Here is a 12211-nt window from a genome sequence, read left to right on the forward strand (position 1 = left end):
GAAATGCCAGATCTGACCAAGATCTGAAAGATTTGGTGGCACCGTGGCGTGATAGTCACGCGCTGGGTGCCGTGGCGCAATGCCCACCTCGGGACTTGATCTGTAGCCAGTGCTGGTGCGGTCTCATATGCATCAACCCGAGGGGAAGTACTGCCGCCGAGGTTGCCATATGCCTCAGGAGCCTCTGAAACTGTTTCCCCGGGACCACTACATTCTGTCTGAAGGTTCTCAGGCAGGCCAGCACCAACTGTGCACGCTCGTTTGTAAGGTGTGCCATCATGGTGACCGAGTCCAACTCCATACCGAGAAAAGAGATGCTCTGCGCAGGGGAGAGCTTGCTCTTTTCCGAGTTGACCTGAAGCCCCAGTCGGTCGGGGTGCCAAAGCACAAGGTCCCTGTGCACACACAATAGATCTCACGAGTGAGCTAGGATCAGCCAGTCATCGAGATAATTGAGGATGCGAATGCCCTTTTCCCTTTGCAGGGCCAGGGCCACCTCTGCGACTTTGGTAAAGACGCGAGGGGACAGGGACAGACCGAAAGGGAGGACCTTGTACTGGTATGCTCGTCTCTAGAAGGCAAACCGAAGAAAGGGTCTGTGTTGAGGAAGGATCGATACGTGAAAGTACGCGTCCTTAAGGTCGATGGCCGCTAACCAATCCCGATGTCGTACAGACGTTAGGATGCACTTCTGCGTCAACATCTTGAACGGAAGCCTGTGTAAGGCTCTGTTCAAGGCACACAGATCCAGGATTGGGCGCAGACATTAACGAGACATTAAATCCGCCCTTAGGCGGACCGCCTGCCTCGCTCGTGAACTCTACTGGGCAGAACAAGCGTGCTGGGGGATGGGAGGTCCGCGGGAACTGAGCCGGCAGAGAAGCTCCCATATCCACATCCAAATCGCCCACGGCGCTCGCCGACCCAGCCATCCGAGTTTCAACGCAGGATGGACCGGGTCAGGAAGCAGCTGCGGTGGCTCTCTGCTTCACGGAGAAGAAAGAGAGCCACAACCGCAACGTTCTCATGGGCAAGTTCTCACAGTGAAAACATAACCCATCCACAAAAGCTGCCTCGGCGTGCTGGCAACCCAAGCTCTCGAGACAGATTTCGTGACCATCCGTTGTGGAGAGATAACAGCCACACCCAGTAGCACAAAAGCGTAAGGACATCTTTAAAAAGATGCCAATCGTTTGTGCGAGCTCTTTCAGAGAAAATATACTCTTTTAAATATACTTTTTTTTACACCTGTGGAAGCGCCCGGGGAAGCACAACACTCGACCGTGCGAGGGTGATCGCTGTTATGCGCCGTAAAATCCAGCAGCGATAGCAAGGTGATGGGACGAACACACACATGCGCTCGGCTCCAAAGAGACAAGTCTGAATGAGTGGTGCACGCCATCTTCTTTTATACCCGTATGTCCGGGGCGGAGAGTGGCATGCAAATTCCACTCGGCAATTTTCATTGGCCTTTTCTGAATAAAGCAAAGGTGATTGGGGCTCTCAAGAGCGAACCCCCTAGTGTCACTACATCGACACAACGTCAAGTGAGTGACAGACAGGGAACTGAAATTATCTACAAAACAAAGTTTGAATTGAATATTGTGGACAAGAATAAAAAGATGTAAGAGTAATTTCAGTGCTGCATTGAATGCACTGTAGAATAGAATAGAATAGAATAGAATAGAATAGAATAGAATAGAATTGGGCAAAGCATATTCTAGTAGTGTGTCATGTACCAAAGTGATTTGGCAATTATGAGAATTAATACAGTTTACAGTGACAGGCTGTGTACGTGTGTGTGCCGAGACCCGGAGTGTGTGTGTGGGTGTGAATAGTTCAATCTGTCAGCTCAGACTGTGCTCTGCTGGTGATATTGGCTTAATCGCCCACATTATCAGATTGCACACTGTACGTTGCTCTCAGTCTTTCAATCTACTGAATTTCAGACTTTTTTGCCTAATAGTTGTACTAAACTTTCATGAAAAATTTACTTCAAAAATATTTGTCCAGTTTTATGGCACATTGATTTGTTCATAGCTGTGCGTTTGACTCCTTCTGTTCTGGTTAAGATTAGCATGCTGTTTTAAAAGCTGCTGAAAAGCAATACTGTAAGATAGTAAAGTTGACCAGTAGCTCTGTCTATCATTCTGCCTTTACTCTCTTTCTCTTTCCTTTTTCCTTCTCAGATGGACAAAGAGCTAAGGTCTTCCCCCAGGTCTAAGCCCAGATACACAGGCAAAGTGCGATTGTGTGTTGCTCGCTACAAGTGAGTGGTCCTACTACATTTTACCATGTTACAATAAGGTACAAAAGGATTAGCTTTAATAATAGGTTTTAAAATGATATTACAGTAGTTGTAATGATTTGTTATAACATGCCATTAGCTGTAATGATTAGAGGTAACATGCCATTAATCATTGTAACAGGTCTGCTTGAATGAATATTCTGGGTTAAATGCAACTTAAGCTCTATCGACAACATCTGCGGCCTGCTGTAAGTTACAGTGCACTTACAATGAAAGCCAATGGGGCAAGGGTAAAGCACCCAAAATAAACATATAAAATATGCAGTCATGCTGTTATATAGTATAACCACATATCTTAAACATTACTTGTGTTAGCATTAAGCGGTGTGTGTGTGATACAATCACTTACCAACCTTCTCTCTGCAAAGTTATACCCAGTCTTTTAATGACCATGTAAACCCGGAAACCTTCGCATGATATACACTATTGTTCAAAAGTTTAGGGTCACTTACTCATTCTTTATATTTATTTATTTATTTATTTTTTTTTTTTCACATTTTAGAATAATAGTAAAGTCATCACAACTATGAAGTAATAGAAATGGGAATATGGGAATTATGTTGTGAATCAAAACTGTGTTATATTTTAGCATCTTCAAAGTGGCCACACTTTTCCTAGATTTTGCAGACATGTACTCATGGCATTTTCTCAAACAACTTCTTGAGGTATCACCCTGGGATGCTTTTTAAACCGTATTGAAGGAGATCCCATCTATGTTGGGCACTTAGTGGATGCTTTTCTTAATTATTTGGTCCAAGTCATCCATTTAAAAAAAAAAAAAATTTATTTTAAATAAAATTTTAGTTTTGTAATTAAATAAATTAATATGTTGGCAAAATTATATTTTTGTCTACAAAACTAATTTCAAACATTTAAGCATACACCTTCAGATCAAAAGATTTTTAAGATCATGAGAAACATTTCAGGCAAGTGACCCCAAACTTTTGAATGGTAGTGTATGTGCATGGATACTAGGCTTGGGATTGATGCCTATTTCACGCATCGATTATTGGAAGATTTTCCCAATGATTATCAATATATATTGGGATTTAATTCAGATATAAATTGGGCTGCTCGTTGCACAACAGTCTTTATCTTTTCAAATATTTTTCTCAACACAGCTTTGGTAAAGTGTGAGTGGCGGGGTAGATTAAACACCAGACATGTCTGGCAGACGACATCGGGCGTTCTAAAATTCGAAATAATAATTTTCTACAAAGGTACACACACACACACTCCGGCAATGCTCAGCGTCAAAATTCTGAAGTACCACAGAGCACAACTCAGTTTCAAGTATGTCTTTTTGTGTTTTGACAGCTTGAATGAAGCTTATTCAAGGCTACATACAGAGAAATTGCATAATAAACGTCACCATTTCTAATCGTTCAGTTTGCACAGTTACACCAGTTTCATTCATACACTAACCTGCAAACTCATCATTGCCACTTTGTTCATTCTTTAAGAAGTTCACTAACCTTTGTAACTTTGAACTGCCATCTGCTGCGCCTCATCAGCTCGTTCTGTGTGTGTGTGTGTGTGTGTGTGTGTGTGTGTGATCATGACCACGACCGGCTTCAGTAAATATTACAGCACCCTCTTGTGGTCTCCCAAAGCTATTATGCCACACTTTTAAACAGAAGGTCAACTGAGTGAATTGGAAAGCATCCAAATTAGTCTTCTAATTTAATTGTCAGCTGATTTAAACATATTGATGCTTCAAAAATATATCAATACAATTACGTGCCGATCAGTAATCGATATATCGATATTTTCTGACATCCCATATGGATACCACAAAATGCAAGCATCCGTCAAGCACTATTTAAATAAGCTAACTCCACCAAAAGGAATTTTGATCACATATCACAAATAACCAGAAATTAATCAGCCTGGAAATGTAGTTCCACCTCAACAGGATGATTCAGAGAACTTAACATCTCAGATGTAAAACGTTTTTAACTGTAAAATTCACTTAAAAGCTTTATCAAAAATACAAAATTCTCATTTCTGCTTTTGAACCCTCTGGTCATCTTGCCCTTTTGACTTCCATTGAATTCCACTGTCAATAGAATTTAACCCAGAATATTCCTTTAATGCAAAACATGGGCTTGATTCTATTGCTGAGTTCGGAATGGCATACTACCCATACTACTCTTACTACTTCTGCTATGTCTGTCTATTGCAGAAATAGAAAGAGTAGTATGGTAGTATGCCATTCCGAACTTGGCCTAAGAAAAGCATTCATGAGTTGAATTTGGTGTTTCTTCCAGTTACAACCCTGATGATGGCCCCAATGAGCACCCCGAAGCAGAGCTCCCCCTGGTGGCTGGGAAGTACTTATATGTTTATGGGACCATGGATGAGGATGGCTTCTATGAGGGTATGTCAGATTCCAGGACTACTTGTTCAGAGTAGTTTTTTTTTAATTATTTGTATTGCGGCTACTTGCTGTTACAGTGTGAAAAAACAGTGTGCTAGCATTTCCAAATTCTTAAGTAAAATGCAGGATTGACACAGTCATGTAAAACCTGGAAATAATGTGGAATTTTGAAGTTGTTATTTCCAGAAAAGTCAGAAATTTCTATACAGAATGTACATTTTTCTAGTTAAGCTGTCCTCTGAATGTTTCATCAGCTAGAAATGTGTTTTTGTTTGTGTAATCTCTATAAAAGTATGTTTAAAAAGTAATAACGATTCATGGAAATCTATTGTCATAAATTAAAAAACTTTTGCATTTTAGAAAATGGGAAAATTGCTTAGTCTATTCTTTCCCCACTATCTTCTCTTTTATCCAGGGGAGTTGTTGGATGGACAGCAGGGCCTTGTCCCATCCAACTTTGTTGACTTTCTTCAGGATGAGGAGTTACCCTCGGTTCCTCTCTCTGATCGCATAAAGGAACCGTCCTACCTCAACCACAGCCTCGCCTCCATGCCAAGCAGCGCCGTTAGCACACTCAGCACGATGCTGTCAGAGAAGCTGGACGCCCTGGGCTCGGGCACCGGGACAGGCACCAGTAGCAGCAGTGGGGTGAGCAGCCTAGGCATGAGCATGGGGCTGGGCATGGACTTTTTGGGACCATGCAGCAATGGCACAGGCACGCTGGACGTGAACATCGATGAGATTGGAGAAGACATTGTGCCTTACCCCCGCCGCATTACTTTGATCAAGCAGCTGGCCAAGAGCGTGATCATAAGCTGGGACCCTCCAGTGGTGCTGCCCGGATGGGCTCCCATCAGTGGCTACAATGTTCTGGTGGATCAAGAAATGCGCATGAGCGTGCCCTTCTGTGGCCGCACCAAGTCTCTTATTGAAAAGCTGAACCTGGCTTCCTGTACACATCGTATCTCCATCCAAAGCGTGACTGAGCGGGGACTCTCGGATCCACTGCGCTGCACGCTGCTGGTGGGAAAGGATGTGGTGGTGGCACCCTACTACCTTTGTGTGGAGAACATTACGCAAGTATCCGCCGAACTTGCCTGGATGCCAAGCAACAGTAACTACAGCCATACAATATTTCTAAACGATGTGGAGTATGATATGGTAAAGCCCGGAGGGTACAAATACCAGTTCTACAATCTGAAGCCCATGACGGTGTATAAGATACGGGTGGTGGCCAGACCCCATCAGGTGCCCTGGCAGCTGCCCCTCGAGCAGAGAGAGAAGAAGGAGGTGTCAGTGGAATTCTGCACACAACCGGCCGGTGGGTCCCACACCCTTCTGTCAGATACTTCTAAGGGCACACTCAATTTTATATGTTAAAGCTGATGTGTGTAATATATGCGCCACTAATGCCACTAAACAGAATTGCAAAAATAATGAAACAGTTTCCAGAAAACTCTACCCATCTCTCATTAGTTTGATAACCAGATAGTCCCACCCCAATCTCACACCATTGGTCGAGCCAGTTTTACTGTGTCAGACTGGACGGGCTGCTCAAACAAACAGTTACATTTTTGATCATTTGAATGTTTTGAAATCAACCTACAAATGGTTTAATTATAGTTGACACTGCATATTAAGCTGGGATGTGAGAAAGAATTCTAACATATAAAAAAAATTCACACATCAGCTTTAATTTGTTATTGCTAGATGGTTTGAGATATTACTTGTTCACTTTTAAAAGGGCACATCCAATTATGAATGAATAATAAGAACAACTAGATTTTTGAGTGGTGTTTTCCGGTTGCTGTTCCCAAGGTGTTGTTGTTTTGTTTTGTTTTGTTTTGTTTTGTTTTATTGCATTGCTAGGGTGTTGCTAGGTGGTTTTTAGGGTGTTTTGAGCCGTTGGTAGGTGGTTGCACATTGGGGAAAAAAGCCCTCAAGTCTCTAGTATATTCTAATTATTGATCACTTAAAAAAGTGATAGTTTACCTTAGAAAGCACCACTAATTTATGAAATAAAAACATAATAAAAAGAATAGTGTATAATGTGAAGAATATAAAGAATTGATAAAAACAAGAACTTAATGTGTTCCTGTGACTGAGGGTTCATTTTTCTATTAGTTGACTGAAGCACCTCTCATTGACCTTCTAATTCTAGTGAGCTATTCTAATTCATTTGATTGTAGTGCAAGATGAGTCATCAACATTTTGGACTGTTTTCCAGAAGGAAAAAGACTGGCAAAAAGTTGTTGTTTTTTTAAGTACTCTAGCATATAGATGACCTCAAAGCTAACAATTGTGGACTAAGTGCCACAAAAATCCAATTTAGATTTTCATGGAGGAGACAGAGGGGGGAATTCACTAAGAATTAATTTCTCCTGGTAAAAGCGCCAGTTATATTCATGCGCTGTCTGCGCTGATTTAGCGCCCGATTCACTAAAGGAGTTATGCAAATCAGGCAACAATGCAAACGTGCCCACAAAATTGCTGCTGAATGCAATTTACATGCACAATTCCAAATTTTTTGTGAATGAAGCGCAATCTATAATAAGCCTTATTTACATAGGAAGGAGGCGTGTTTGTGTGGAAAGGAATGGCAATGAATTAATTTAAATACTCAAGATGCAGCGTAATTTCAGCACTGATTGCGCCTGCTTAAACAAGTTTTCGAGTGGTTAGTTAATAAGACACATGTTTTTGCGCTGAAATCACACACGTAAAATTGGTGAATTCACCCCTAAAAGTTTAGATCACCATAATGAGCTGTTTACCCTAGAGCAGGGGTTCCCAAACTTTTTTGACAGCTGAACCCCATTGACCCCATTGACAATTTACTTGAAGTACCCCCTAATATTTTGAGTAATGTTAAGCCTCCAAAATGTAATGAATTTTACATCTTTGCTCTTTTTCATTCATTTTAATGAAACTTTATTACATCTATTCAGCCGCGGGCCATGCATTTTAAGTCAAGGCCTTTAGTGTTATTCATGCCATTAAGAAAACACAGTATCACAAAGAATAAGATGCCATATGCCCATCATTCATTACGTGGCAGTCAACTAATAATACCAGTTGACATTTTAAAAGCACATCCATGCACGAAAGCCAGAACCAAGGAGGTCTAATACCAAGAAAAATCTCTCTAATAATATTTGCGATTTAAATTCTGCTTGCAATACATTTTGTTTCATCAGGGTACACGGTTACTTTTCAAAACTTGATCTGACACTGAATGCTCAAGCAGCCTAATTTACACTTAGAAAACTCCTGATGTTGCTATAACAATGCAAAAAGCACTTACCAATTTACTTGAAGTGAAAATCAGTCCTCCTTTCCTGTTTAATTAATCAATCCCATGATCATGCAGAACATCTCAGGTTTTTAAATCCATAAGGATCTCTTTATTCAGCGGCAATACCAGCAGTGATGACAGCCGACTCGTCAGCATCTCGCGCTCTTCGCTTTCAAATTACATCACTTAAAGTGTGATTGTGTCACTCAAGGCCAGCTAGAAGGCCTCGACTGGGACATATCCTAAAGACCACACCCACAAGAACAAATAAATCAATCTGATTGGCTGATGAATCTGACAATCTGACTTTAGATGCCTATTCACTGCAGTGTTGAGGGATTCTGTGGAAATTCTGAAGGCCTGACGGGGTGGAGCTCAGACTCACGCTGCTTCGGCTAATGAGCTCGGCTTCGGGAATGTGATTTGTGAAACAGTTGTCACACTTTGCCACTGCATCTATTGTTCTTTTTATTATATTAATACATTTTATTTTATTTAATTCACCACTGGTATTTCTATCTCAATCAGAGATTGCACTACATACAGTATAATCATTATCCAGCACGGTAGTAAAATTTACAACTAAAACATTGTAAAATGGTCTATTTTTATCTGTCATTACTGTCTTCATTTCCCTGATAATTTTATAAATGTATGTCATTCCATTTGTGTACGTACATTTGATATCTTGATAAAGCCAATATATTCATTTTTTAATAATTAAAAATAATTTTCATAGAAGTAACACAGCTAGAGCACCAGCAAGCATTGTAACCTGGAGTAGGGGGCATGTCCCCCTTATATTTTTAGAAATTAAACATTTTATTTATATTTTAGGTAATTATACATGATATTTTAAGAGTTTTGTCAGCCATCCAAGGAAACAGTGACCTTCTGCCTAAACGAGAGATAAATAGTGAAGCCGCATAGACAGAAGGATGGTTTGAAAACATTGATGCGCTTGGTTTAAGTTGTGTTCTTTCTTGTTTTTGTTTTTTTTAATTTGTCAAATGAGGGACATTTGGAATTAAATTACAGAAATTTATTTTCTCCCTCTTCACCCTCTTACGAACCCCCTGGAGTTCCCTCATGAACCCCAAGGGAAACCCTGGACTAGAGAGACTCTAGAAAAGCATATGCAGCCTTCATAAAAAAAGGGGGGAAAAATGGCAAATTTGTGTGTAAATGAGGAACTGTCAACTATAGTTTTTACACTCCTAATATGCATGCATCTACAGTACCTGAGATGTTGATCAACCGAGTTGTGTTTTACTTTTCTTCTTCTCAACGCTATTCCCAATAGAACTGGAGGATGGTTTGTTTACCAGAAATGAAAGAGAGAGGGGAGTGAGTGCGCAGGAAATGAATGAATGCGTGATGAATGGAAATGGGAGGTTTGCCGCAGTAGGGAAGCAGAGTGACTGAAGATGAAAGCGAAAGAATAAGAGAGCATATGAGAAAAGGGGGGGTGGAGATGGGGATGCCCAGAATTCTGCTTCTAAGGGAGTCCTCACTCTTTTTTTCCTCTCCCGCACATTTCACACTGGCACACACAGACACAGGTATACACAAACACATTGCAATGCCTAATGCCAAGAAACAAAACTGATGTGCATTTGTAGTAGGGTTTGCACAAATACTAATTTTAAATTGCCGACTACTCATCCAGAAAATGAGTCGACTAGTTGGCGGGTCAGTAATCCAGGGCTGTAATCACTGTAGACATTGAGGGGGACATGTACCCCATCAGTATTCAGAATAGTGGTTGATCCATATGGGTTCTTCAATGGCCAATTCCTGAACTTTTACATTTGGCTCCACCCGATCTTGAATATTCGGTCCATGAAATACTCACAATGCAGCATGCAGCATCAGTAGTTTTGCTTTACAGGGGTCTTTGATGTTCCTAGCAAGTCCAACACTGCACTGATGTTGTGTATGAGATATCTCAATTACCAGATGCATCTTGCATTGTCATAAATGGCGCAAAAATATGTCTCACTCGCTTGTTGTTGCTGTCAGCCTTTGGGCGATTAGTTTGGGGATTAGATTAGTTTCAGGACGGTTTGAAAGTAATTTGGCTTGTACTGTATGTAAATACTAGGCCACATGCACAATAATATGTTTTCAGACGGGGAAAAAAAAACTATGATGTTCTGATAACAACGGAAAACTGAAAACATATTAGTTTGTTGTGGCCTAAATTAACTCAGACCATCTCAGATGTCTGCAACAACATCTTGGTTCACATAAAGGGGTCATGTAATGAGGAATCAAATTTTCCTTGATATTTTGATATATAAGAGGTCATTCTACTATAAAAACATACTGTAAATTTCATAACTCAAAACTTAATCCCCAATGCAGTAAAAGCATTCATTGAAACCAAGCTGCAAAAACGCAACAACATCAACATCTACTTTAAGTCATTGCACCCCTAGCCCCGCCCACTGGCGCTCAGTTCGGAAACAGAGAGAGAGCAGGACAGACAGGCCTAGTTTGGCCGAACTATTCCTGAACACCATAGGGGACCCATCTGGACTATTTTGAATTATGTTTGAATATAAACATGCACTAGACAGACGTCTGTGACCATTGTCATGTATCTGGCGCCGCTTTTAAAAGATGGAGTGTCAAGTTACAACTCTGAAAAGGAGAAGCCATTCTGTTTCATTCAGCTGCTGCCTCTTGCTGTTTTGAGCACAAATGTGTTCTTGTGCCCGTCTGCGCTATTTTTAATTGTTGGTGTATGAAAACATGTTCTAGTGATGTGCGCCTCAGTGCAGGATGATACAGTATGTGTGCATGTCTTGTTTCACCGTCCTTTAAGCTATGAATGTGCATTTTTTTCTCGCCTCATATCAGTGTTCATTGCTTGTGAACCAGTCATAATATGATTCAAGCTTTGCAAAGGAACTGTTATTGAACATTGAGCAGTTAAAAACACAATTGGACCCGATCGCAAAACCATAATAAAACAGTTTCATTCATGAATATTTAAAATGTCATGACTGTTTGATAGTTTATAGTGCTGCTGTGCTTGAGTGAACAGTATAATATATTTGGATGCAATGTGTTGGATGTGAGTTATGTGTAAACCCTGAAAGTAAGTTTTAGAATGTTGAGGAGCTTGTTAATTCTCTTCCGATTGAGTTTCAACTATGTCACTTTTCGAGTGGCTGCACGATGTTAGCCAATAAGAACAGTGGCTGTTTTACACTGAAGTTTAAAGGAGGCACTCAGGCCAAAACAGAGTGTTTCAGACAGAGGGCCAGAGACAGGGTGGAAAATGATCATATATTACTAAATAATGACTGTTTTGGTGTAAAAAAATAAATAAAAAAATAATAAAAAACCTTTACTAACATTATCAGTGGACCTCAGGGAAGATAAATATATTATGAAACAAGAGTATGGCAATGAAACCTTTAAAACATGCTTTCTGGATACAAAGTGCTCAAGCTTCACTTTACGTCCACTTTTGCATAATTCCAAATATATTTGGCAGTCACAGTTTACTAAACAGTAAACAAGTCAACTAGTCAGTAAAGCCTCTTTAGTAATGGGATGGTTTCATAACGTAAGTGCCAGCTCTTTCTTCCCTCTGATCTTGAGCAGGAATTGTCCAGGGAGGAAATGAAACGCCGTCAGCATTAATGCGGGCCCCTGCAGTGCTGTGGCCCTCAGCAGAGCCAATGATCATTAGACTCCTCATGAGAAACAAATCTCAGTTGTAATATTTAACTGATACTCTTAATTGATATAGAACATTAATTAAGGGAAGGTCACTCGTGATGGAACGGTCCTGCTCGCCGTTTATTGAATTTCCACCACAGTGGTGTGCATACCACAGGACATCAAGACTTTGCGAGATAAATTAACCCTCAGTCTAGTATAGTGTACATTGTGTTCCCTTCCTACACACTGTGCAATATGTATAGAGCACGTACAGTATGGTCCAGTTAACAACGTAAACCCAACTGTGGGCTTCCCTGCAGACTAACAGCTGTAAGTCCGCAAGGAAGCCCATATGCCCACAGATTGGTTTACGTTGTTAACTGGACCATACTGCGTACGTGCAGGCGTATAGAGCACATACAGTATGGTCCAGTTAACAACGTAAACCCATCTGTGGGCTTCCATGCGGACTAACAGCTGGGCTTTTGTTACATGATGCCAAGCTGCAGGCGTTTAGCCATACAGCGGTGGTCTCAAATGAAGGCCTGAT

The 12211-nt window shown here is 40.8% G+C and overlaps 1 protein-coding gene across 1 annotated transcript in view; it reads left to right on the top strand.

Annotated features, from left to right (window-relative positions):
* Nucleotides 1-12211, top strand: part of LOC127414760 (RIMS-binding protein 2-like) — a 246122-nt gene that overhangs the window by 188610 nt on the left and 45301 nt on the right. The window contains exons 12-14 of the mRNA XM_051653018.1: nt 2190-2269; nt 4579-4688; nt 5104-6009. Of these exons, the coding sequence (XP_051508978.1) occupies nt 2190-2269; nt 4579-4688; nt 5104-6009 (1096 nt within the window). The remainder of the gene's footprint in view (nt 1-2189; nt 2270-4578; nt 4689-5103; nt 6010-12211) is intronic.

This window comes from Myxocyprinus asiaticus, chromosome 24 (genome assembly GCF_019703515.2).
Source record: "Myxocyprinus asiaticus isolate MX2 ecotype Aquarium Trade chromosome 24, UBuf_Myxa_2, whole genome shotgun sequence".
Taxonomy (NCBI): Eukaryota; Metazoa; Chordata; class Actinopteri; order Cypriniformes; family Catostomidae; genus Myxocyprinus; species Myxocyprinus asiaticus.